A 27,485-nucleotide genomic window follows, 5' to 3' on the forward strand; every position below is an offset into this window, starting at 1 on the left:
CGACTTAGCCACTTTTCGATTGTCCCTTTTTAGCCCTCCTTTTATAAACTTTTAACATTTTATCCCCTTGAACTAATTTATCCCGATCCTTATCAGAATCATAGCTTCTGAATTCTTTATATGACATAGCAAATCCATCAGAAGTTATTATATGAGAAATGTGTGATAAACTAACTGGGAAGTTAGAATAACTTATAAACATAGATTCCTGGGAAGTTGACATGGACAAAGTCTTCAAGGATAAGGTGTATTATATCACAGGAGGGAAAAGAAGTGAGAATTAATGGAAGTATGATTTATGAAGTGATCTTGAGGATATGCAGCTGTACATACTTTATTGCTTATATTAGTCATTATTATTACTTTCATATTGTTAGGGTTAGATAGCTAGTTAGGATGTAGTTCCTGGGATACAGGATTAAGTGATTACCTATTAAATTAGGAGATTCATTTGATTTCAGTCCTTTAAATGTAAGATGTGAAAAACAAAGGGAACAACATGAAACAGTGTTTATGAAATTGTTGGGTTCTCACTTCTCTCTATTAAATCCTCTTCTCTCTTAAAAAAGTAGGGACTCAAGGAAGGAAATCCAATACACTCTGGTTAATAGTTATTCTGACTTTATTGTTAATCCCCCTGCGACTCTATCACAGCTACTGGACAATAAAGTTACTTATTCAATTTTGAGACACTAGAAAAGTTCTGGCTACTTTCTTTATGTTCAGGGGACCCTGAGAGCAGGGGGAATATGCCTTACAATTTTGGAAGGCTTGTTCATTTGGATCTCATGTTTAACCGGTTGATAAAAATGCAAAAAGAGAATTCAATCAAGACCATGCACCACCTAGAGTTATAATAAAAATCCCATACCCTACATATACTATCACCAGTGCATGTATTGGATTAAGAACAACATGAGAACATGACATGCTTTCTATCTAGACTTGGGTCCTAAAATCTGACTGGTTTTTTTTTTGACGATATTAAGCCATGGTTCTCAGCTTTGATAAACATCTATTATGTACGTCAACTTGACAATCCATCTTCTCAAAGGACCATGGGTCACAACTATAGTCCACCTCCAGCAAGAAGTGAAACGTTGAAACTAGGTTGGTTAATATATAAAAGTAAATTTAAACTACAATTGAATCCTAGTTGTATATAAATCTGAATTCATAATTATTGTCTTCTTTATTGGATTGCTGCAGTTATGATCTGTTCCTAGACCTGGTTGATTAACCACCATCGTTTTTCAGCTTCTGACAGTAAGCTAATTACTTCTAATGTCTTCAGGCGTCAGTGCTTTCATTGCTGCAAGCAGCATGCAAGATTTCATCTCGTGGAAATGGAAGAGACAGCGACATGAATGTTTTTGTTCGGCAGAGGTAAGTTATTTGCAGTATGATGATAAATCACATCCCTATATCTCCAAATTCTATAGACTTGACAGGAAAAATAGAGATCCTGCGTTTACAAGTTTCATATATATATATATACATATATATATATATATACACACACACACACGCATATCTATCTATGCATATAGATTGTAGAGGGAGGTTTAGGGGAAAACCCCCAAAAAAAATGAAAAACTGAGTAACACCCTGGTAACCATTTATCTGTATGACATGTGCATGCAAGTAATTGAAGTTGTTTCTTGGTTTCTATACCCGTCTGCATGTTCAAATTACTTGTAGGCGTATGTGCATACTGGACAAATTACTTGTATGCACATGTGCATACCGTATAGATGAATGGTTACCACGGTGTTCCTCAGTTTTTCATTTTTTTTTGCGGTTTTCCCCTGAACCTGACCCTATATATTGGAAGGCTACACACTTGCATAAAGTCAAGGGAGGTATATTCTGCATTCATCATATATTGGATTGCATGATAGATGAAGCAAATTTGAATGCTTTGGAAAATGAAACAAATTTGTCTTATTACATTAGTGCTGGACTTGCCTTTATTTTGTGCTTTTGCACTATCAGCTTTAGCTAATTTCAACTCAAAATAGTAATCCACAAGTAGTCATATCTATGCAGCCTACTTTGGTCAAAGGTCATGGGATGAGATTTAGCTGGGAGATGATATACGTGACTTTTAGAATCACTGAAAATTTTCCAATGATTAGGAGAGTACTCCTTGAAAACCAGTTTCTCTTTTTTCCACTTGTTATGTTTTCTGTTTAGCAGGAGAAGTCTACTCTCAAAGGTTTCTGCATTCTGCTTTTGCTTTTCTAACCTTTTATTTTTTAACACTCTATTTATCACTAGCATTTCATGTTTAGCTATATAACATTCCTTTTCAGATTGCTTTTCCCTATTTAATCTAACTATTGTGTTGGTGCAGTATGTCACGACTCTGTGCTACCTTGGAAATTGTAATAAGTGAAGCATTATCAGAGAAGCAACCAGAACTTTATGAGTGGTTTTGGTCTGAGCAAGTCCCAATGGCGTTGTCTGGTTTTGTTAATCATTTTGAAGAGGATGAACGATTTGCTGCTGTCACAGGAATGTAAGTAGATGCCTAACATGTGCAGACACTATTTGGTTATACCTAATGGTATCTTGTTCCTTTCTTCAGGATCAATAGAAGAACGTCAAGCGCAATGGATCCAGGCGAGAGTTTGTTGCCTGTTTTTGCTTTGAGTTGCATTGCTGCAATAACAAAACTTGGGCCACTGAAAATTTCTTGCGCACAATTTTACACTGCCCTTCCAGACATAACTGGTAGACTGATGGACATGCTAGTTGAATTAGTTCCTATACGCAAAGCTTATCATTCCATTAAGGATATGGGTCTACGTAGAGAATTTCTAGTCCATTTTGGACCTCGAGCTGCAGCATGTAGAGTGAAAGATGATCAAGGCACCGAAGAAGTTTTATTTTGGGTGAGTCTTGTGCAGAAGCAGCTACAGCAGGCTATTGGTAGAGAAAGAATATGGTCAAGACTAATAACATCTGAAGGTATTGAGGTAATATTGAAGTTTTTTCTATTCCTGTAGTGCTTTAGAGAAGCTTCATAACATGTTACTATGGAAAAACAGTCTTCTGCTTGTTGTCATATAAGAAAGTCAATGAAGCTGTAATACCATGCATGTTTTGAGGTTCATCTCTTCTGCATTTGAATTCAGACTACATTGCTTCTTAATAAAAGCAATAGATAGTAGGGAAGTTTCATGGGGAAACTGCACAGAATCTAGTGCATATCATCATTGAGAAATCTTTTACTCTAGTTTAAGAAACGTTTTCCTAAGTCCACTACATGGGGTTTGCTATAGAGTAATTCCTCCTAGCTTGCTTCTCTGGAGCAAGACTCCAGGTTAACTATATGCTTTTATTCTCTTCTTTTTTAGCTATTTTGTTCATCTTAACTTTTATCTTTATGTAACTTTGCTGTCTTGTTAATAGTATCATCCCTTCTATGCTACTTTCTAGCTTTTTGGTTGATTGTTGTACCTTTGAGCTTAACTATTTCTTCCTAGTCTTATCAAATGATATTCTTTCCGTCTCTGAAGTTGTATATTTTCAAAGTTTCCTCTGTACTTGGTTTAGCATTACTCACCGGGTGACAAAATAAACCTTAGGGGCTGCTTACCAAGTTTTTTATTAAGTCCTGTGTGGATAAATTTGTCTGTCTGGATAAATGGGTGTTGTTGTTTACTTTTTTTATATGAACCAATAGTCTGAATAACATAGATGACCGATTTATCCCCCAATATTAATTATTTGAACATCAAAACAAAAAATCATAAAGAGGTTGATGATGAGGTGTCTCATTTGGGAAGGAGGCGATGCTTTAAATAAGGGGTAGGGGTGTCATTTTTGTGGCTGAATGGGGATAACACACCATTTCTATCTGTGCGATTAAGCCATGTTTTATGCGAATAAGCCGTAAGTAAACAACCCAAATGAGCTGTGCGAATAAGCGGGATATACCAGTAAGCCTAATTAAGCCGCAAGTAAACATCCCCTTAATCTTGTGATTAAGTAGATAGCTTAATTTATCTGCCAAAAGAAAAGTTGTAAAGTGATATGCATCCCTACCTATTACTGCTCCTTTGAGCAGTAACGAGGGATTTGCTAGAATCCCTTACTTTTGTACTGTTGGTGTTTTCTTATCTATCCTCTTCACCCTTTTTGCTCTTTATCTCACAAATCACTGAAACTGTTGTAAAATTCTGGATATCTTATCTCTTCTTGGTGTTTGAATGTTCTCTCTTCACTTTAAAACACTGTCTCAGTATCTTATGAGATAGTAGTTCTTCCAGCCAGTGGTCTAGCATTTCCAAGACACTTGGCAGCCTCGAGGGAAGAAGCATAATATCTACTCCCTCCGTCTAAAGATAAATACCCCTTTACTCAAAATTGAAACATAAGAATCTATTATCTTCGTGGGATGTAAACCATCACATATATTATCAATATATTACTAATTAGAATTAAAATACATTTTTGTCATTGATCATATAAAAGCATTATCATTTGATGAAAAACTCACCTCATGCCACATTGACTTATARCATTGGATATGATTGTTAGAAGAAATTTAACAAAACGAAGTGTGTTGTAGATTTACTATTAGATGGTGAAAAAATCACTGGAGGATGTAAACATTGATTGAAAAGGTGAAAACCCCAAAAGGTTCAACTAATTTGTRGGGAGTATGAAAGAATAACATGCTATATGGATACAAAGATGACCGATGAAAGAAGGAATTTGCCTCATTGTGTTTGAAATAGTGGTCGATTCTTTAAGTGCCAGTTGATTGGTTGTGGTTGTTCATATATCTCTTGTAGAGGGCCTTAGCTTCAGAAAAATGCATGTGAGCATGGTAGCTGTATATTTCATTCAGAAAGTCTCCATTGTTTAGCTAGCTCCTAGAGCACATGCTAATTCCTGTCTTAAATACCTACTTCACCATCATATATTGATCGGAGGTGAGCTATTACCATACCATGTGCAAGTGGAGTACATGCTTTTTCCCCTTGCCCAAGGGTCATAGTGAATTTCTGAAATTCCTTTTCCACTGTAATTTCAACTTCTGTAAAATTGGAACTGCATTGAGGCAATTGTTTTGCGTTGCACATGAACCACCCTTGTGCTGTGCCTGTACAAGGTTTATCGTGTTGTAGTACTTACGCCGATGGTTATGCTGCAGGTTTTGGACAAGGATTTGGCTATCTTTGGATTCTTCATCGCATTGGGAAGGAGCACTCAGAGATTCCTATGTGCAAATAACTTTGAGGGAGTTCCTGAACCCTTTGAAGGATTGATCAGGTAAGTTTATCAAATGACAATTATTTCTTCTCAGGGTTTCTCTCAACAATTATGCATTGGATATGAATCTGATTATCTTCTCTTCATGGCAGGTATCTTATTGGTGGCAGTGTGTTGCACTATCCTCAGCTTTCATCAATAAGTTCTTTTCAACTGTATGTAGAGGTTAGCATATTTGAAACTATCTATTAGATACAAAATATACATAGTTTATCTGATGTAGGTTCTTTTATTATAGGTTGTTTGTGAGGAACTGGACTGGCTTCCATTTTATCCAGGTGTTGAGAATTTGAAGCTCTCACATGGTCATGGAAGTAAACAAGGTCCTCCAAACGAGGAAGCTATCTCCTTTGCTTTAAATGTTTGTTCCCACTGGATTCGAAGTTTTATCAAATACAGCAAATGGGTGGAGAACCCTTCTAATGTTAAGTCTGCAAGATTCCTTTCTAGAGGGTATACCATCTGTCATACCATTAATATTTCATATGAAAGTTGGCTTCTAATTAGGTGTTCTAAGACATGCTTTAATTTTCAGGCACAACATATTGACGAGGTCTATGGAAGAATTGGGCTTACCCAAGTAAGTTAAATGAGGCCAAGTATCCCCCCCCCCCCCTCTCTCTTAGATCTGTAATCACTAAACTAAATTGTGTTAGTTAGATTAATCACGGTTGGCTAAATCAGTTGGTTAACAACAGTGAGTAAGTAAAGTGTTAGCCAGCAAATAGTTTTCTTTTCCTATAAACATAATAGTTAGTCTTTGATTCAAGTCAAGCAATACAAAGATCTCATCTCTGATCTCTCTGTTCTTCAACTTATATACCGCAAGGAGTAGAGTGACTGTAAATTTTAATTACAAATAGGAATTAAACATGATGGCCGAAGTATAAAGTTCCCAAGTGTTTAAAATCTACCTTTAAGAAAATTTAGGAGTTCAAAGATTTTGGTTGTTTTCCTACTACTACTGACTACACTGCAGAACTGCACCTGCCCATGGAGGGTGATTTGTAAGTTCTAAAGGTTCATGATTTATGGGTTAAAGAAATGTTGATGCAGGAAGCTGATGATTGAAAATAGTGCTACAAATATGCTTGAGATAGCTGGTTCTAGAAGTTATGCTCCATCAAGAGAAGATCTGGATTCTTTTGATAAGGTATCTCCATCTTCTCTAAAAAGAGGTAAAGTGTGAAGTATTATATTCATCTGCTTTGTCATGATTATATCCATGTGCTTAGCATGTAATTCAAATTGTTTGGTCAATCCTTGAACTGCTTAGATGGATATTGTCATATTGATTCCTATTTTCTTTTCAAGATTTCTTTTTGCACAACGCTTAGACAAACAATCATTGAATTATTAAGGCAACTTTTGATCTCTTCTAGGTGGAAATGTTTATGTATATGATAATGATGGCATTTTGGCTAAAATCTTTTAGGCACTTGAGAGTGTTGATGAAGCTCTTTTAAGGCTGGAGGAATTACTTCAAGAACGGCATGTATCAAGCTCCGATCCTGGGAAGGAACATCTAAAAGCTGCTTGTTCTGATCTTGAGAAGATAAGAAAACTTAAGAAAGAGGCTGAATTTCTTGAGGCATCTTTTAGAGTAAAGGCAGATTCTCTTCAGCAGGTATGCATTTGAGCAATTACAGATATACATCATGATAATGTTGTCTTGTTATGGAAAACATGTATTGTGAGATTCTATAATATGGCGTTCACAGATTTACAGCTTCTTGATAAGGATTTTTGGACAAATTTGCTTGACTAGGATGGATATATGATTGTTCATTCTGCAACTATGTATCAGCAACACACAATTACTTTTGGTAGAATTGATTGCTCAAACTACCACCTTCGTAGGGGCCTCTATGGTTTTTGACTTTTTTCCTTTCAGAGGTATTGAGAACACAACTGGTTTATGTTAATAATGACTTTAAGCAAGAAAAGCAGACATAGTACATGCAGCTACTCGTATGTCAAGAGGTGTCAAAACAACCCATTTAATATAAGTTTGACCATTTGAGCCACTAATTTTGAAAGATGAATTGTTATGGACTTAGCTATATTAATCGTGGGTCAAATTGATCATAAAAAGGATAACACACCAACAAACATGGATTACAGTAAAACTGCTAGTAGTAGCACTGAGTACCAATCGGCCTTACAATTATTTTAACTCATCTAAATTGTGAGAACATGGAAACTAAACCATTTATGTCAATTTTGAACTGATAAGCACATCAAAATATAAAAGCTGGATTAGATTACCAACATAATTTGATACATGGAAACTAAACCATTTATGTCAATTTTGAACTAACAAGTACTAAGTTTACATTTTTTGGCCGAGTGTGGTTCTTCCCCTGGTGGTAAGCCAGTGATCTAGCTGGGTATTTTTCTCAGGTAGTCGAGTGTGCTGCCAGAGGCTGACTCTGAGCATGTAGCTCTATGCATGGAGGAGATAGCCCCCATCATTTAATGAATAAGTAACGAGCAATGTAGGTATTCAGAAACAAAAATGTTGATAACCTACTTACGGAAGGGATATCTGATTAGAAGTAAACAGTACTTTAGTCTTTTTCTTTGCTCCCAACATACTTCACCTGCCTAAATGTAAAAAGCTCTATTATCTTCCCTATCACTAGGAAGTTCCTATAAAGTAGTATGCCACCTTTTTATGCATTCTTATAATGTAGGGAAGCCCTTTTGCCTGTAAAATCCTTGCATTTATGATGTTTGCTTTCTTGAAAGTGCAATCATGCAACACCACAATCTGAATGTATTGTATAATCCTTACAATCTTATGTGGATTTAGGGAAATGATGCTGGTCGTCCCGAGTCTTCTGTTAGCAACAAGAGGCAATCAAATATAGAGATGGACGGGTCCAGCAGGTATAATCCTTTACCAAACAACTTTGAGCACTTTGGCATAATATTAGTATTTGATACTTTTGTTTTTATGCATTCCCCCCGTGATTTTTATTTTCTTTATTTTTCTCTTTTCTATGTCATCAGAAAACCTGGTGGCTTATGGAGCTTTTTGATACGCCGTCCAAGCCCAAGCCCAACCCCAAACCTCCAGTCAGCAACTGTCTATAGAAGCGTACGTCACAAATTGCTTTTTAACGATGTATGCTTTGATCTAGTTACACATATGGACATTGGGCAGCACCTTCAGCTTTTATGATGATCTTCACACTTCAGATATTGCCAAGAAGAATGATTCATAGGTCTTGTTATAATACTGTGGATGGAATAATGGAAAGGATGGTCCAATTACAGAACCAATGATAAAATCCCTATTAGTCAATGCCACCTTATTATTGCACATGTGAAAAGGTTATGTTATCGACTGTTCAAGCCACGATGGAGGGACTCCCTCCTATGAAATATGATAATAGTGATAGTAAAGGAGTGGGATAGAAGAGCAAGATACCGGATCAATATACTTGAGTAAGTCAACGCCCTGTAGGCTGATAAGAAGACATAATTTATAGAAAGAATTATTTGAGGAAACATGCCCTCTTATAAGTAAAAGAAGTTCTGTTACGTGCTGAATCATTATGAAAGTTCATTGGTTTAAAAGCAACTTCTGAAAATGTTGCAATTTCTTCCACTGGAACGAGTATCCTTATATATTTGAAGTTCACGGATCTTGTTTGTTGTATTACATAGTACACATTAACATAAACAACTTCTGTTGACTGTACATTACCCCATACTTTGTTGTTTAACCAAAAATGTGAATGTCGTAAACCTCTATTAAATCTGTTTGTTGTCATGTTTGGCTTTGGTTTAGTTGTAAGTTTGTATCAGCCTGAATATGTTGTGTTTTATAAATATTTCATGTCTCTTTGATATGAAAGTTGATGAGATTCGCTTTCGTGCAGGACAATACTCATGTACCTGAAGCAAATGAAATCCAGCGATTTGAACTATTAAGAAATGAGCTGAAAGAACTTGAAAGGCGAGTTGAAAGAAGTGCTAAACGTTCCAACAATGAAGAGGTTCTTCTCTTTTCATCTTTTGTGATCTGAAATCAATGGAGTAATTACATTTTTCTTTATCATGTTGTAGGGCATGTCCTCCCCACCCTCCCAAATCATAAATCCTTGCATATTCTGCTGTGATTAAGTTTTCTATATAATAAGAGAGGATTTAGGGTAGCACGGCAAAGCCAAATAATTATATCATATGTAGAACCCTAAGATGAATAAATCATAGTTCTTGAATTATCTTCATCTGTAGTTCTTTAGCTGTTAGGCATTAGGTTCATCTAGGACTAAGATTGAGAGGTCCTATTTTTTCTTGGTGTGAAAATTGGAATCCTAGTCTGATTTCAAGAATTCTCCCAACTTTCTCAGCAAATCATCCTCCTCTAGTGATATAACTTGAACAGAAGATGAGCAATCTGATTGATCCCATCCCCTAAAGAGATCAAGAAGATTAATCCGTTCTATTCAAATTAAATGGTCAGTATAATTATTAGAGGGAGGTTCATTTAGGAACCCAGGAACCACCCCTTTTTGTGAGTATGCGTGATCAATAACGTTATAAAATATTCGTGATCAATATCGTGGCAGATATTCATAATGAATAAATACTCACAAAATATGTGATTCTTGGGTTCCTAAAATATTTAAAGTTCATAAATGAATCTGCCCCCAGTATATTATATTACGGAAGTTAATGGCCTCCTGCATTCATTAGATAATCAAATACTTTATGTAATTATTTATTCCATACTCAGTTCGTTATGCAGAACTGTGCATATACAAATTGGTGGTTGTTTTGCGATATTAAAGTTGATTCTGTTCTTCGTGTATTCAGGAGGAGATTAATATGGCAGGTGACCTGGTTATGTACTCTGATAAGGCCGAAGGGATTCAAGTAATTAAGGCGCAGGAGAAAGAGAATACTATCGGAAAGTATTTGAATAAGTTGAAAGAAACTACCACGGTAAATGTTTCTCTTCCATTTCCATGAACTGCATTCTGTAGTGTGATTTGTTTGATAGTTGGTATCAAAAACTAGGCCCCCAATTTGCAGCAAGTGTTGCTTCCCCTTTTAAGCTGATTAAGTGCCATACCTCGTCTACCTAAGCAGTCGTTCACCAAAAGCTTATCTGGTAAGCGCCTTACCAGCAAGAGACATCACCCTCAATTACCTTATCGTGTAACATTCTCGATCATCAAAATGGATTGTTGGTAAGCGTCTTAAATCCGGTAAGCGCTTACCTACTCGGTTAGATTCTATGTCCTTGTTATGTTCAACCAATAAGATAATTGAACCAATAAGCGTTTACCAAGGTAAGTGTTTAGTAAACGGCCCCTAAGTTGGTTACTTGATTTTCCGTTCTAAATGGACCTCTTTTAGATGATGAAACTTTTCCAATGTTATGATAACGATAATGATTGTCTAGTCAAAAAGGTTAAGCTTTTTTTGGGAAGAAATTAGTAGCCTGGAGCACTGCTGTTTGCACAGGTGACACTTGATTTCGGACAGAGGAAGTATGTAGAATGTCATTCGGGAAAAATGGACATAAATCCTAATCTAGTTTTGAGTTGGTCATCGGATGCTTTCAACTATCAGTTTTACCATTTAAACACAGTGATATCCATGCCTGCAAGTTATTACATGAGATACTGAGTTTTTATACCATTTTTTAAGTATATAACATTTATATACTTCAAATACTCATGCACACTCCTCATCTTGGTGATGTTTGAACCATTGACATCCTGGGAGACTCATCTCTACCGGTAATCCGGATATCGCTGGGGCAACGACCCTTTTGGTAACTAACAATATGTTGCCAACTAATGATTTCTTTATTCCTTATAAGCAGGATGTCTTACAAGGTACTCAACTTCTAGCAATAGATGCTGCAGCCGCCACGGGATTGCTTATAAGGGTCCTTACAGGGGATGGATTGATGGAAAAAGAAAAGCAAGCTCTTCGAAGAACTTTAACTGACTTGGCATCGGTCATTCCGATTGGCTTTCTCATGCTTCTACCTGTGAGTTCCAATGTATTTTACTGTAATTACTCAATTTGGAGTCCATACAGCTACTTCAGGTTCAGTTTATTCTGTCGCTCCCATATACGTAGTGCAAGAAGAAACGAGGAGTGATATAGATCCCATTTACTTGATAAGGTGGTAGCCACAAAACAGAAAAACAGACAACGTAGGAAAGTGGTACCCTCACCGTCCCAAAAAAGATGCAACAATGCACTTTCGGGTAGGAAAGCGGACCCATTGAATCCCATCTAGAGGTAGGGTTTGGGGGTGAGATATACTCAAAGTTTACCATGTTTTCGTAAAGAGCCCTGACTTGCAAAACAAATAATAAATAGAAGAACAAGTGAGTAAGCTACGGATGAAAGTGTGTGCAGACAAGTCGAATATTGCACGTGTTTTGAGACAGACACAGAGAAAATGAAGATTTTGCTCAAATAGACTCTCTATATTGTTCTGTAAAATAGAGAAAACTTCAAGTCTAGAGAATTCTCTAAAACTTGACGTGAGGAGGGAAAAATGATTTTTTTTGTTCTTTCCTACCAATGAGGTTGAATTATTATTGTTTTATAAAGTTTTTTAAAGTGTACCGGAAAGATAAAATTATAGAATATTTTAGTAATATAGTTAATGTTAAAATCTCTAAATTAGAGAATCTGTTGGAATTGTTCTTTTTAGAGATTTTGACCTTTTATTTTTTATTTCAAAAAAAATTATAGATAATTTATTATCAGAGGAAGTTGTTGGCCTGCAATTTTTTTTCACATACTCTAATCTTAAATTGCCACCGGAGCATTCTGTAGGTTACTGCAGTTGGGCATGCAGCAATGTTGGCCGCTATTAAAAAATATATACCATCCCTGGTGTGTATATTCTCCTCAAATCCCCAGGAAATTGATCAAAATAGCCAATCTTCTCAATAAATTTATCTTTTAGCCACGTAAATGTTATATGTGTTTACGTAAAGCCTATTTTCAGATTGGAAAAAAATCTTTATGCAGATTTGGATAAGAATCCACATTTGCACAAGGATTCAAATTTGCTTTTTTTAAATTAATCTGGAAATAGGCTTTATGCAAATGCGTGACTTATTCCAAAAATGGCTAAAAAGTGAATTTGGTTGAAGAGATCGGCTATTTTGGTCAATTTCCCCAAATCCCTTGTTTCTTGAATTAAATGCAATTTTTTTTCTTACAGATTCACTTGTTTTATGTAGATACCGTCCACATATGGCCCAGAGCGGTTGGCTCTTCTAAGGCAACTTAAGAAGGTCAAGGAAATGGGCACCACGGAGGTGAATGCCACAGCGAATGCTGATGAATCGTAGCCTGGATGCATGTCATCAAAAAAGAATCGTCTAACCATCACGTCAACAAGACGGCTTTGTGAGGTATCCTCATTTTTCATGTTGACCTGGTTATGAATCCGTTGAACATAAAGCTGAGCATAGAGAAGTTCATTCGAGTGTCGGGTAAGCACCAATGGCTATAGACCTACGACAGTCTTGCAGCTGGTGTACCTGACTCATGGTCCCTCGAAGAGTGACCGTTTTATCCTCATTGTTTTCAGATACGAGATGTTTAAGACTTTAACTGTACAGTTTGTCATTTCCATCTTTTTTACAATGTCATGAAGAAACCGATTGTTGAGTGGTACGGTTTCCTGATTCATTTCTGTTACCTTACTGCTATCAGAATGCTCGGACGATATTCCAACCTCCACCACTGCAGATAGCTTGTTTTCTTAATGCCTAAAAGCTTTGATCTTCTTTGTGCCATATATAATATTTATACATGCCGTAATTATGCTTTGTGGGGGTTGTATTATGCTTTGAAGTGTTATACATGCCGTAATTACCTAATATTTTTACAGGTAATTTGTCTTTGGTCCATGGTGAAGGATCATGTGAGAAGAAAAGTTATGGTGAGAAGCGTAAGAAGATATCTGAACCCTTGATCACTTTTAATATCGTGCGCATCCATGAATTGCGCTTTAAAAAGGAAATTGATCTGGTGCATCTCATTAGTGTTGACTTTCAATTAGAATTGATCAAGGGTGGAAATATCTTCTTATGCTTCTCACTATAAATTCTCTTCTCACCGGAGCGCAACCTACGGTCCATCAGAATCCAATGCTGAGCACAGACGCATCTGCTGCACCTGAAAATTTGGAAGATAACCGATGTTGTTTGTTGATTACCCTTATCACACTTTAGGGGGTCGATCAGATGAATGGCATGTGATGGTAAGGTTGTAACTGGACGGAAATTATTGAAGTTTTTGACTCCTTCCGGTATTGTCGGTATATTCATTGATTAGATAGGTCGAGACTCCATACGAAAGCATGCATAGATGGGAGACCGCCTCTTGTCAAAAGTTTTTGACTCTTTTTTTGCAGTAAGACCAAATCTGTTTCCAGCAAATGCAGTAGTCGTATTTTGTTGGAGTTAAGGATACGAGGCTTACACATGCTGCCTACCTGAAGGTAATTTGAGATTGTCATGGCCTATTCTCCTCTAACCTATCTTCAATAAAAGATAGGAAAGTTATCTCCAACCAAATTCACTTTTTAGCTCCCTTTTTATTCAAATTTCCAAATTTCCATTTTAGTTGAACTTTGTGCAAATGCCTTGCATATTTAACATTTGCGTAAACTCAGTTTTCAGTTTACTTAAATTAGCGTTAAGAACCCCATTTTGTGTACAATTGTTTTCCCTTTTTTTTAAATCTGCAAATAGGTTTTACAACAATGCACAAGACATACACAAACTCTGGCAAAATGGAAATTTGGTTTCGAAAGTGGTTAAAAAGTAAATTTGGTTTTAAAAGTGGCTAAAAAGGGAATTTGGTTATGAAGTGACTATTTTAAATGATTTCTCAAAAAAAATATCTCATGCTAAAAATCATTCAAATATCGTTGTTTCAATAATTTCTGTATTACGAGATCTAAAAAACGTTGGTTGACATTTTTTTACTTGTTTTAACACGTTAGTATTATTTCCCTCGCTTGACCATCCTATCTGCGAAGTGTAATGGGTCTTTTTCACTTTTATAGAATAAATTACAAATTTAGTCCATGTGGTTTGCAACTTTTACCGATTTAGTCCCCAAAAAAAAACACAAGAGTGAGACTTATTGTTTACTTTTTTCACACCCTATGTCGCTCCCTCTGATAGAATCAACAAGATCCCATTAATCCAATTAAATGGAAGAGCATTATTTTTGTCTTTATCCTATTAAAAAATAGGAAAAAATATTACTCCTTTATTTTGTGTTGTGTGTGAAAAAGCCCAGGATTGCTTATAGAAAGTAAAAATAGAAGCAGCTCAGTTTCGCTTTTAGTATGCCTCGAGTGGCTTTAAGAAGGTGTTATGTTGGACGCATTAAACGCTAAATTCATCGAAGTCCTGGTAGTTACACGTGAAAGCTTTCATTCAGACTCATCACTCTTTTAGTTTGGAGGAGTTGCATGGACTTGTTTTTCTTTCCCATATCTTCCCACCTCCGGTCACATGAGCTTTCCCCACCACCAACCTGGCCTCCTCCCATGCCACCAACACCTTTCCCCTTTTACGAGCCTCTCCCCCTTTTCTCATTTCCCCCACAACCATCACCAATTCACCACTACAACACCCACCAATCTTCCCCTCTCCTCTCCGTCAATTGTTGTCTTCTTTAAATCGAAACAGATTAAGTTCATGACCCATCCTCCCACTTTCTTTTTGATCTCCTCCCATATCTCCTGTCTCACAGAGAGATGAGAAAGTCTAGATCTTGTATTTGTTTTTGACTTACCCCGACAATCAACTTGGGGTTTTGATCCAGGTTTACAAGTGTGAACAATGGCAAAATAATAACTGCATATGGAAGGGGGTAGATTGTAGTCGCCGGCGTGAACAAGGTGAGGAATGCCAGAGATCATGACCGGTGTCAATGGGGTATTAGAGACAGTGACCGACACCAGTGAGGAAATGGTGCGAGAGATCGTCACTGGGAAGATAAATGATATGGTTCCTCCCAAAACTTTCCTTCAAAATATAGACAATCTTCCAATGAATTATAGAGACTAAGGTCTCATTTGGTTTGAAGGAACGGAATGGATTTCGAGGGATTTGCATTTCAAATACATTCCAATCCCATGTTTGGTTTGTCGGATTGTCCGGATTTGAAATCTTAAGATTTAATTGAAATCCTTCAAACATAGGATTTTGAAATCCTTAGGGAGTGCTCGGGATTTTACGAGATTCCGTAGAATTGTATGCAATAAGGTTTTAAAAAATGTTTAAAACATTTGTTTTGTAATAATTTATTAATAAAAATGTAATTCAATTATTTTTATAATTATTTATAATTTTTTCTATAAATTGTTTACAAATAATGAAATCCAATTCCATTCCAAATCCTACACACCAATAAATTCAAATTCATTCCAATCCAAATCCCTCAAAAACAATCTTACAAATCAAACAGACCCTAAGGATCTACCTGTTAGCAGCTTAATGAACTTAATGAGACTTGCAACTTATTCGGCCAACCATACATGTTTGGTAGTGGCTTAATAATATAGAAAGTGGCTTATTCAATAAGTTTCTAAGGGGGGTTATGCAGAAAGCCAAGTTTTTTTCAAATATGCCCCTCCCAATTAAAAACACGCTCCTTCCATCTATGAAAAAAACCTTCCAAATCTACATAGACAGCTTTATCCATACAGGACTTGATGGAAAACCAACCAAATAGCCCTACAAGATGCTAGAAATGACCATTACCTTGTCTGTATCTATAGATTTTCGAGCTCAGGACTGGCCTTTCTATTAACAGGATGGATCAAGCCAACCAACTTCCACTTGCAACTTATGTTTATGATCATTTTCTCTACTCATTACCCATTGTTCCTAATGGCAACGGACAAAACCTTGTTCCGGAAGAGTTATTCAGAGCATGGAACACTAGACGTAAGTTCAACAAGTCGTGTGACTCGACTCAAATAGCAGCTTAAGATCTCGAGCAAAAGTAATTTAGCGAACGTTACCTCAACTATAATCAAGAGTGTTAATGGAAGCTTGCCCTGTTCTTTTGGCTTCTTCAACACCAAGCATCTACTCAGCAAACAGATAATATAAGCCAACTGCATACACAAGTTTGTTAACATGCACATAAGGCCATTGTAAAGATTTCTTTAAATTTTCAGGGTTGGCCCCGGTTCATAAGGGTGTGTTTATTACGTGGAATAAAAGTTAGGAGTATGTGTGAGTTTTGCAGTATATAAACAATAAAGTAAATTACACTGATGGTCCTTGTGGTTTGCTCATATTTTGGATTTGGTCCCTAAAACAAACTATCTATACTAATGGTCCCTAACTTTTCAATTTCACAACACTCAAGGTCCCTGGAGTTAACACCGTCAATTAGCAACCACTAGGAGGAACAAATCAGTCTTTGGGCAAACTACAGGGACCAAAAGTGTAATTAACTCTAAAATTAATTGTGATTCACATTAATAGGTTAGGACCGACTGGGCCCGCACATGATGAGCTGTACATGGAACAAAGGTGAAGAGTGTGTGTGAGTTTTGCAGTATATAAATGATATATACATGGGAAAAAGGTTTTTAGAAAACTTTCATATGCTATTTATACCAAATTAAACCAATGTACATATCTTGAATCTCACTAGCTGCAGCAGAATCTGGTAAAACCTACAATGAATACCATCATATTTGCTCAAAAGCTGGCACTTTCAAATTCTGTCACTATTTTATGCGAAAATCTGCCATGGAGAAATAAAATAAGAAGACCGGAAGAAATAGGATTACCTCCACGGTCAAAAGCTGTAGAAATGCTTCTGTAGGTTGGTCAATCTCGATTGAGCTATTACTAAAAACGAATGAATGAATTCAGTTTTCTAACAAGTCTGTCTATGAACGGTCATCTTGATGAAGATTAATTGTGTGGATGAGATGAGACCTGGCACGATTTATTGCAGCGAAGCTGAGACACAAGTGTTCTTCAAGATCAGTAAGCTGCTTTTGGAAATATAAATTGTTCCTTCGCAGCTGCCGTGACACCTCCAGAATCGAATGCTTGTCGTTGCCCCTCCATAAACCACTGTGAATGAACCGTTTGTTACCCTCGATCTCGGAATACAAATGATTCACAAGACGTTCGATGGTAATTATATCTTCATGGAGGACATAACTCCCCTTTTGTGCAGCCTCTAACTGTGCCTGAAGAGTACGCTCTTTTTTCTCCATTTTGGAAGGGATAAATGCTGGGAAAAACATGGTTGCAGCAAGAGCAATAAGTGCATGACTAGCGATGACCACTCCAGCTATGACTGCACCAACAGTTGTACCAATTAAGCAAATGGCAGAACCGATGGTGACCCGTCGAAGCCAACGAATACGGGAGTACGACTTGTTGATTCTGCTCTCAAGCTGATCCTTGAGGTCGGAGAAGCAGTGGCGCATGCCGCGCACATTGCGGGACCCGGGGTCGGGAAAGGGGTTTTCGAGTTGTTCATATTTAAGGAGAAGATCGAAGGCTCGGTTACGTTGGGGTGAGGAGAGGGCGTCGGTTTCAGAGTTGAGAGGAAGAACGAGGAGGAGGTCTTGTAAAGGGGAGATCAGGGTGCGGACCCGTCTGATGGCTTGAGTTAGATCGAGGCACATGCGAGCCTTGTTCTCACTATGGTCAAAGAATGACCAGAGAAGATTGGTCACAAAACTGGGCTTGGCACGTTGAAGAACTTCTTCAACAAACTCCCGGTTTGGACGAAGAACCTGCGCCAAGAGTTGGTCCTGCGTAATCTCATCTGATCGTTCGGTTTCTATGTCAAGAAGAGTACGTATCTCGCTGTAGGAGCTGGTTTGCAATGCCAATGCATACTCGTTGGTTAGACTAACCGATGGAGAAGCTTGAGATCCCGATCTGGAAGTTATATCAGCTGAATTCCCTTCACTCATCGACAATCACGCAAACATTTTAGATTATGATTTTATCGTAAAGAGTGCCAGAAAAGTTTTAAGCATCAAAGAGGAAGTTTACCATTAAATGGTAGAGCATGAACGTTTTCGGCTGTCGCGGCCTGTGATGACCTTAGACAATGAAGCATGGTCAACCCTCGAGTCAAGATGGTGACACTCAGCAGTGATTATTGCTCGGGCTACTTAAAGGTTAAAGCAAGTATACACTCAGCTATCTGAAATGAGATTTCAAGTAGGAACATAAGCATAAAGCTTTGCAGACGGTTTTAGGTTCATCCAACACAATATTTGCAAGAGTTTTTCTTCAATACTTTCTGCAATATACAATACATAGAGGTAATACTGATGATATAAAGTATCTCCAATGCCACTGACTATATCAACGCTCACGGCCTTTAGCAGTCTCATATATCCTTAAGTTTAGATCTGTGGACATCCCCCAAACCCTACTTTCAAGTGGGATATATGGGTTGGTTTGATTTGGCTTTATTAATGCACAATAATATATATATATATATATATATATATCTGTGTGTGTGGGTGATTGTAGAGAGAGAGAAAGCGCTTCAAATACAAACCATGAAAATGTTACAAATCATACAAACCAATCTAGCCTAATGAATATTTGGTTTTATAAGTATCTTGATTATTTCCTAATCTAAAGCAATAATCATAATAAATGAACTCTACCATCTTCCATAAAATATCCTGATCATAATAAATGAACCATGATCATCTTCCATAAATATCTCGATTGTTTCCTAATACAAGGTTTGTATGGTTTGTATTTGATACACCCTATACATCTGATGTAATGAGCTTTACTATGAGCCTGCTGGGAAGCACCACAGGCACGCTAGTGGGCTGCAAACATCCATGGCAATATGGCACTGGAATTTCTGGAATACAGCCACAAAATCTTTTCATTTAGCATCTAATGTGTAAATCTAAAATCTCCCATGTGTTTCTTTTCGGTATAAAAAAGATGAATATTACTTCCATTATAGGCGGTAAAAGAAATAGAACAAGAAATAATATTGAACAACTCCATATTGACTAGTGGAGAAGTGTATACCAGAATAGCACATCAATTACCCCACGGTGACACATCATTTTCTGGAAAGATCAACATATACAGTGTCAATAGAACAGGGGGAGGATATGGACCTCCCTTAAGATCAGGTAAGTTTTGTAATCCGGTCAATGACATCCATGTATGCTTGCGGCAATTTGGTGGACAAATGTCTTACATAGACACTATTCTATCAACTCGAAAATGAATCTTCCCCTGGACAAATAGTAGACATCCCCTACCAGTCTCGAGCGTCTATGATAACCCCCTAGTTTCTTTCAATCGTAGAACTCTCGATGAGCTAAGCTTTGCTATGATAGTAGTTGCCTTATATAATGGAATCCCAAACTGAAATCCCACATCATTCAAGATGGTTTTAATTTCTATAAATCAAGTTTCTACAAATAAAAAAGACCAATGAAAATGGATTGTGACAATTACACCTAATAGGAGTTCTCCAAGAATCAAGACAAGTACCTCTCATTGAATGATCCCCGACAAAATAACAATTTACGTGCAAGCAAGGTTGAAATTCTCTACATCACATTGGCATCAGAACTCCATCTTTCATTGTTTACAACCATAAGTACTTAGAATACAGAAACGAATTCTACAATTAGAGCACAACATACCGTACTGCGCCTTTCTCGTATAAATCAATTGTTTCCTTCGCACGTTTCTCAAGTAATAATATTAAATTTTCGAAGTAATAGCATGATTTCAAGTGGATCACTCGTCACAATATATATGCACTGATTTATAACAGCAAGTAAAACCCTAACAATAACCCCCAAATTTGGTATTAGTATATAAGAACATCATCATTAGTCAAAGAACCGGTGAATATATCTACTGATTAATGGAAAACAACGAGTATGAGGAGGTATAAGAGTAGAAGCAAGTACCTTAAATGAAAAAATTGATAAGGAAAAAGTAAGTTAAAGTCAATCGTCTTGGAGAAGCTTCCGGAGACGTGCTCTGACGTAATCGGAACGAGCTTTGGCCCGAGCTTGTTGAGGAGCTATGTTAGCGAATGATAGATAAGCACCGGCGGTGAAGAGTGCCGCGCCGGTGACGAAGACGATGGCACTTCCGGCTAATTGCTTTGGCGTCGGTGGATACGACCAAAACACCATTTTTTAACCAGATCTCGCCGTGTCGTGCTACGAGAGTGTTTTGGCTTGTAAAAGGGTTTTTCTACACGTCTCAGGGTGTTTTGTGGTTCATTATCACTTGCTGAGATTTTATTTCATTATCAACCACCAAGTCAACTAAATGTTTGTAGATTGAAAACACTCAATCCAACTCAACTTATTGCTGTTTAAGATTACTTATAAAAACAATTTATTGATTTATTTCGGTGTGGTACTGGTAATAAGCACTTTTGAGTGTTTGGTAACCAACTTATACCGGTGCCAAACCGATAATAAAAAGTTTTTGAATAAGTAAAAACATTCTGACTTATAATAAGTTGATAAATACTTTTGTAGAAAAACATAAATGTGTCAAATAAGCAATCTCAAACACCCTCTTAATTCCCGTTAATTTAAGTCGTAAGAATTGATCAGATTGATATATTAGAATATTTTTCTAATATTGAATATGTTATTTTTTTCTTTGTTCATGATTTTATTTTCATCATCACTCATTTGATAAATGAAAATATTCTATTTTTAACATAGTTTGATGGTGTATTTGTCTGAAATATATATTAATAGAGACTTAACAATAATATTAGATCCAATAAATACAAAAAATATTGTGTTCATCGGGTTGGGAGTATACGATCATAACTCAATACCTACTGTTTGAAGATTTTTACAACTCGATTAGACATCGAGTTGCTTCGGGTTGGATTATTTCACTTTGGGTTGGCCAAATTGATCGGATTTTTGAGCACTCATACCTCTTGATTTATTATATAAAAAAAGATTTTATATTAATAAAAATATCATGTATTTAATTATAGCATCTTTAATAAATTTTTTAAAATAGAAAAATCAAAAGTCATAATTCCCAAAGAAAAAAAAAATTCATCTCCAATACTTCATCCATTTTGGAGATTATAATATCAATTATATTATAAAATATTATTTCTCTCTTACAGATAATTAAATTCAAGAATTCTCATTAGTATGATTTATAAAACATCATTTCTCTTTCCTAAGTAATCGTTTTTGGAAAGTTCTTCAAATTTAAAGAATTTCATCCCCTGTCACCTTTTTTTTTCTTCGTTTTATTGAAGGTTTTAAATAATTTTTTAGAGCAAAAATGTCCAAAATCTCTATTCAGATACCATCTAAAGATGTTCTTAAAATCTCGTGTAAAGTTGTATGATTAAAAATATCTTTATACGAGGAAAGGAAAAAAAACATACCAAAACTTTTTTTGTATAGGAGAATGGTAGAAAATTTATAGGGTATTTTACATTTGATGATATTTATTTAAGGGATTTTGTTTATAGGCAATTTGGTGAAGAAAAAACTACTCGGATAAAGGGCAGAATTAAGACAGATCAAACTAAAGATATTAAGCAGAAATTTCTCCACATCAGCAACAACTTAGGCATCTGAATCTTAAGCAGGAAACTACTGCATCTCAGATGATGTAGGTAAGACACATTTTAACCTAATTAACTGAAGCAGATGTAGGATTCGAAGTCTTCGACTCAGACGAACCGATAATCCCGTCTATCTTTAGTCACATCAAAAGGCTTATTTATACTTTTGAGCTGATGTTTTTAGTGTGTTATGATAAGATTTAAAAAATTAATTACAGTATTTTCTTAATCTCTTATAATTAAACTAACTAATACTATTATTGAGTATTTGGTCCTTACTTACATCACAATCTTTCATTTTTCAATATATGGCTCGATTACAGGCTTGGATTTAGCAATTTTCAACGCTTTGATGTCCAGGTTTCTCGCTAAGTTTTAGTTTTTATGTTTGGTCGATGATATCGTGTACATTTTAATTTTTATATTTACTGGGTTTCCATTTTCGAGTTACAGATGTCAGATGGTAATGCATATGCCTTTCGATTGCCTATTGCTTGAGACCTATCATTTTCCACCTATATGATACGACAAAATTGAAAGTATACATGAAAAAAGACTGATAATTTCAAAAAAAACGTACTTATTACCTCTCTAAACATTTCCTTAACGTGTGCCAACCCTTGGATGCCAAGCTTCGATCACTTCCCACAAATTCAACAATCTTTGGAATTACAACGTTCGTTATGTCTCGTATGTTGTGCCCAACAGTCGCCACCTATAATTCCCAAATCAAAATTGAATTATATATTAAATCAAGCCGTGTTTATTTATAATTACAACTAAATCAATAAGGAAAACGTGTAATCTCAAAAAAATTATATTAAAAGTCAACGAACTTTTTTCTTTTGAAAAATCTAACATATTATTAATTATCATTAAAAAATATTTAATATTCAACAAACTTTCAAATATGCTTTATGTACGATAATATTTTCCTGTAATCTCTTACTTACGTCTCTTCCAAAATTATTAATTAATTAATTAATACACGTTCTCTCTCGTCAAAAAATTAATTTCGGAGATTTTTTATCTCTTTACTGAATATGCCAATTTTATCCTTGCTCTTCTTTTCTCCATTTTCTGTAATATTTCAGGGATTATGTTGGGAAAAAAAAACTACAAAATCTCTGTTTTCTTTATTTTAGGATTTTCTGTTGGAGATGTTTTAACCACAAGGGTGGTGCATTGGTTTGAACTTGGCTCCAAAGGTCAAAAGTACCAGGAGGTCACAGGTTCAAATCCAATGAGGAATAAAAATCCCCTTGTGGCCACGGAGGTTTAAATGCGGTGACTCCAGGCTATCTACAAAGCAGGTGATCGCCCTGAGATTAGTCAACTCGCATAACGGGTTGGATATCCAAGTTAATCAAAAAAAAAAAGTAAAGAGATTAATTTACCCTTAAGTGAATCCATTTCATATGACCCGATCTGTTGGACGGAAATGATCACCATTGTGGAGTAGTGATGGCCAAAAGTGGTTCGCCCTGGCCCGGCCCAGGACCACAAGAGGACCGGAACCGGGACCGGTAAGGACCAGTTATGGGAGGGAACTTATCATTATTGTATTTCCATTTCCTTTCTCACCTAAAAAAATTTCAAGAAGGTTTTTTTTTTTTTTACTTTTCTCCCCACGGTTTTTTTTTTACTTTTCTCCCTTTCCCTCATTTTCCTTTCCTTTCCTTCGTAAAAAAGGTTTCGAGAACATAAATGTTGTTAGTATCATCAAAATCTTTTTATGTCGCAGCTTTTATTATCGATAATGTAGTAATAATGTGTGATTATGTTGTGATAATAATGTGATAAAGCTTTGACAAATTGAGGACTTCTTATTATGTGATTTTGTTGTGATAAAACGAAAATCGGTGATTATCATGTCCACAATCACCGGCTCATTCTGTTCATTATGTGATTTGCAGTTCTTTTATTGTTTTACCCCTACATATCCTCGATATTTCTAGAGAATGATAAATATTTATTTAATATTTTATTATACCCTCAATCTTTTTGAAATATAGCTTAAAATCAAATGATAAACTTATAACTGTTTTCGTATTTATATGATTACACATGTTTTTGTTTAAATCCTTCCCCTCAAAAGTTATTTTATTTATACTATATTATAAAACATTTGATAAAAACTCTTAAAAACCATTTTTTATGCATAAAGTACTGTTTGAATTCGTGTAACTAACTACGGATAAACATAATTAAATAGAGGATAAACATCTCATTTTAAAATATATAAAAAATCTAAAATACAATTAAGATAATTATCGAGTTTCTAACCGAATGTTTAATTATTATCTTTAATAAATATTATATTATTAAACTAAAAATAAATTATTTTGTTATTATACTTAAATTAAATTATAATAAAAAATTAAATTAAAAAAGTTACATAAAAAAACGAAAACTATTAAATAGTTAATTTAATACTAATATCGATTTTTTTATACTATCTTCAAATTTATAAAAATAAAAACATTATCGTTTTCTCAAAACCACATATAATTATATTACATTGATAGAGACAAATAATAAAAATTAAACATTAAAACGAAGATTTATCTTGCTGCATTGCGCGAATACCCTTCTAGTATATAATTAATGAATATTGACATGTATGCATACAACTGTTGAACAATACCAATATATATATATATATATATATATGTGTGTGTGTTTATTTTCGATAAATTAATAAGTAAATGCATTTTTTTTCGTATTATAATTTTTTTTAAATTTTAGCATTATAACAAATAGAAACAATTAGCTTTTTACTTCCAAAATTATAATATGTCGTTTATTTTTATGACTTTATTGTAAGGATGGTAATTTGATATATCTAATCAACATGTATATTAACTGTGTCAATAAAATTGGGACCATTTAATCGGTACCAATTGTATTTGATTGATAATACTGTATCAAGTATACAAATTTAATTGATACATAATATTGGAAGTCACGTACCATACCGACTTATTAAATTATTTTTAGTTTTTGAATGTTTTTTGTATTGAAAATTAGACTTTGCAACTTTAAATTTTTTGTATGAAATTTTAACCGTTTGCAAGTTTTATTCCTTAGAAGTAAAATGTAAGAATTTAGAAAATAATATAAAATATAAAACTTCCAAACTCCTTCCAATTTAAACAACTTTAATACAAAAACATATAAATTTTACATAAGAAGGAGGACCAGGTAATATCAGAGTTCTAAAAAGGACTATTTAATTCCCAAATATGATTGGAAACAGGTCGGGTGTTACTACAACATCAAATATGTTATCTTCAAAATCGGATGATGTCTCTAAAGACATCTTACCAAAACTTCTACAAAGCTCGAAAAGTTACCCAAATCCCTCTAAAACCGATATACATGTCGATAAGAAAAAAGTGTCAGGTCTAACGTATAATGAGTTAAAGCAGTTTCATCATATAAATATAAAACAGTTAAAACGAATATTTTCGTTTAAACAACTCGTTATCTAAAACACCGATCATAAAAGGAGTATCTTTCTAAAAATGGTTATTTTCAAATCAAGTACCCGTTTTAAATCCAAAACCATATCCACCACATCAAAAACGTGCGCAAGACGCATATTCTAAAATATCGCATGTATAGATAAAACTTTGTATTTAAAACATCGAAAAACATAGGTAACTGAGTACCCAAAAGCAACACATTTCGGTGAAGGGAGACCCGATTCCATTGAATGTGGCAGGACACAAAAGTAAACCACTTATCAACGTTCTCGAGTTTCACATCTAGCCACAGATCCCCGTATACGACTCAAATGAATATAAATGCAAGATTCCCACAATGACCCTACTGTTTACTCGACCTCTATATAAGTCTCACTAGAAGATAGGGGTGAACAAAAAACCGCCAACCCGCGAAACCCGCCCAACCCGAACCGCTAACAACCCCGATTAAACCCAAACCGCCAAACCGCTAAACCGCCAAACCGCTAACCGCCAAACCGCTAATTAGAAGGGTTGAAATTGAGTTGGCATAACGTAACCCAACCCAAACCGCCAACCCGCCGCAAATGTATATTTTTTTATAAAATTATGTATATATATATATATATATATATATATATATATATATATGTAATATTTATAAAAATGAAAGATGTGTTGTGACTTGTGAATTTGGTTTAACACCTTAGCCCAATAATCCCTTAGCCCAATAATCCCTTGCAATAATCCTTAGGCTTAGCCCAAGTGCCCAACCAGCCAACAGGCCAACAAAAATGGAATAACAATTAAACAAAATTACAAACCCTAGTCCTACTCCCCCTTCACGGCTTCACTATCACTGGTACACCACTACACCACTTCACCCTCGCTTACTCCTACTCGCTACTTAGAATTTAGAAATAGTCACCAAATCGGCAAATCCTCAATTCCTCATCACCGTCGTTACTTCTTCTCCATCGTCGTCGTCCCTACTTCTTCTCCATCGCTTCATCCGTCCTTCGCCATCGTCCTTTTTTTGTATAGGCTACCAAACTAGAATCACCACCAAAGAATGATTCCAAAGAATCTCAAAGAAAAAGATTATTGGAATCATTTTTGCAACAACAACAAATGGACGTGCCGGAAAACATGAACGACGTTGATAGATATTTGGTTGATGGATCTGTCAATCCAAAAACTCCATCATTTGACGTATTACTTTGGTGGAAAGATAATACTAATAGGTATAGCATTTTGTCTATGATAGCTAGAGATGTTCTTGCTATACCTATATCTACTGTAGCATCTGAATCTGCCTTCAGTACTAGCGGTCGTATTTTAGACTCATTTAGAAGCTCTTTGAGTCCAAAAATGGTGGAGGCCCTTGTATGCACACAAAGTTGGTTGAAAGAGAACAATAAGGGGATTCAAATAAGTGAGTTTTTAGATGAAATTTCATCTTATGACTTTCTTGAAGAAGGTAAACTTAACGATTGTTCTTTTTTCATGCTTATATAGTTACATATTCTTACTAAATTATTTAATATTGTTTTTGAATTGTAGACAAGCTCAAGGAGAATGCAACATCGGAGTCGGGAAGGTCAAAGACGGTTGTACTTGATTGAACATTTAACATATGRAAATGGGAAGTCTATTACTCGTATCAAACTTTTGATTTTTGAAAATTGATTTCAAGACTTGAGGATTTAGTCTTTATATATAYTTTTGGATGATTGTAATAATTAATGACTTTGTTGGTATACTTTTAGTATTATTTATCATATTTCACTTGACAATTTTATGAGTTTTAGTAACCCGCCAACCCAACCCAACCCGCCCTAACCCGCAAGGGTTGGGTTGGGTTGGGTTATACTTTTGAATGGGTTGGGTTGGGTTGARATTTTTCAAACCGCCGTAATTGGGTTGGGTTGAAAAAACGTCATAAACCGCCCAACCCAACCCGTGTTCACCCCTACTAGAAGATCTAACCCGTATACGACTCGATCGATTACCACCGCAAGCTAATAGCTCTGTATACAACCCAAAAAAGGTACCACCGCAAGCTAATAGCTCTGTATACAACCCAAAAAAGGTACCACC

At 35.5% G+C, this 27,485-nt stretch overlaps 2 protein-coding genes across 7 annotated transcripts in view; one reads left to right on the forward strand and one right to left on the reverse strand.

The window, feature by feature from the left end:
- LOC112501507 overlaps window positions 1–13,255 on the forward strand; it is a 21,393-nt gene extending 8,138 nt beyond the window's left edge. Inside the window, exons 3-19 of one of the 2 annotated variants that reach the window (XR_003067517.1) lie at window positions 1,295–1,386; window positions 2,357–2,521; window positions 2,591–2,981; window positions 5,168–5,286; window positions 5,379–5,451; window positions 5,525–5,739; window positions 5,822–5,866; window positions 6,343–6,439; window positions 6,722–6,913; window positions 8,102–8,178; window positions 8,302–8,389; window positions 9,177–9,293; window positions 10,117–10,245; window positions 11,135–11,305; window positions 12,109–12,168; window positions 12,522–12,695; window positions 13,178–13,255. Coding sequence is in view for 1 of the 2 variants with exons in the window: in XM_025105152.1 (XP_024960920.1) it covers window positions 1,295–1,386; window positions 2,357–2,521; window positions 2,591–2,981; window positions 5,168–5,286; window positions 5,379–5,451; window positions 5,525–5,739; window positions 5,822–5,866; window positions 6,343–6,439; window positions 6,722–6,913; window positions 8,102–8,178; window positions 8,302–8,389; window positions 9,177–9,293; window positions 10,117–10,245; window positions 11,135–11,305; window positions 12,109–12,168; window positions 12,522–12,632 (2,142 nt within the window). In the remaining variant the exon portion in view is untranslated. Of the gene's footprint in view, window positions 1–1,294; window positions 1,387–2,356; window positions 2,522–2,590; window positions 2,982–5,167; window positions 5,287–5,378; window positions 5,452–5,524; window positions 5,740–5,821; window positions 5,867–6,342; window positions 6,440–6,721; window positions 6,914–8,101; window positions 8,179–8,301; window positions 8,390–9,176; window positions 9,294–10,116; window positions 10,246–11,134; window positions 11,306–12,108; window positions 12,169–12,521; window positions 13,150–13,177 lie in introns of those variants that run through there. The other variant, XM_025105152.1, reaches the window with a different exon arrangement.
- Window positions 13,256–16,032: 2,777 nt separating this feature from the next.
- Window positions 16,033–20,530, reverse strand: LOC112501504 (UPF0496 protein At3g19330). Of its 5 annotated transcripts, none has more exons than XM_025105145.1 (6): window positions 20,264–20,503; window positions 18,348–18,501; window positions 17,268–18,255; window positions 17,117–17,177; window positions 16,941–16,999; window positions 16,033–16,429 (listed from the first exon to the last, which is right to left on the reverse strand). In XM_025105145.1, the coding sequence occupies exons 2-6, from the start codon at window positions 18,412–18,414 to the stop codon at window positions 16,405–16,407; spliced, it is 1,200 nt and encodes a 399-aa protein (XP_024960913.1). In that variant the 5' UTR covers window positions 18,415–18,501; window positions 20,264–20,503; the 3' UTR covers window positions 16,033–16,404. The 5 variants fall into 5 exon arrangements, 4 of the variants coding, with proteins under 4 accessions (XP_024960913.1, XP_024960914.1, XP_024960916.1 ...); XM_025105146.1 differs by having other exon boundaries at window positions 19,836–20,292; XM_025105148.1 differs by lacking the exon at window positions 16,033–16,429 and having other exon boundaries at window positions 16,506–16,999.
- Window positions 20,531–27,485: the final 6,955 nt, after the last annotated feature.

The sequence above is a fragment of the Cynara cardunculus genome, unplaced genomic scaffold (assembly GCF_001531365.2).
Source record: "Cynara cardunculus var. scolymus isolate 2C unplaced genomic scaffold, CcrdV1 Un_Scaffold_196, whole genome shotgun sequence".
In the NCBI taxonomy this organism is placed as follows: Eukaryota; Viridiplantae; Streptophyta; class Magnoliopsida; order Asterales; family Asteraceae; genus Cynara; species Cynara cardunculus.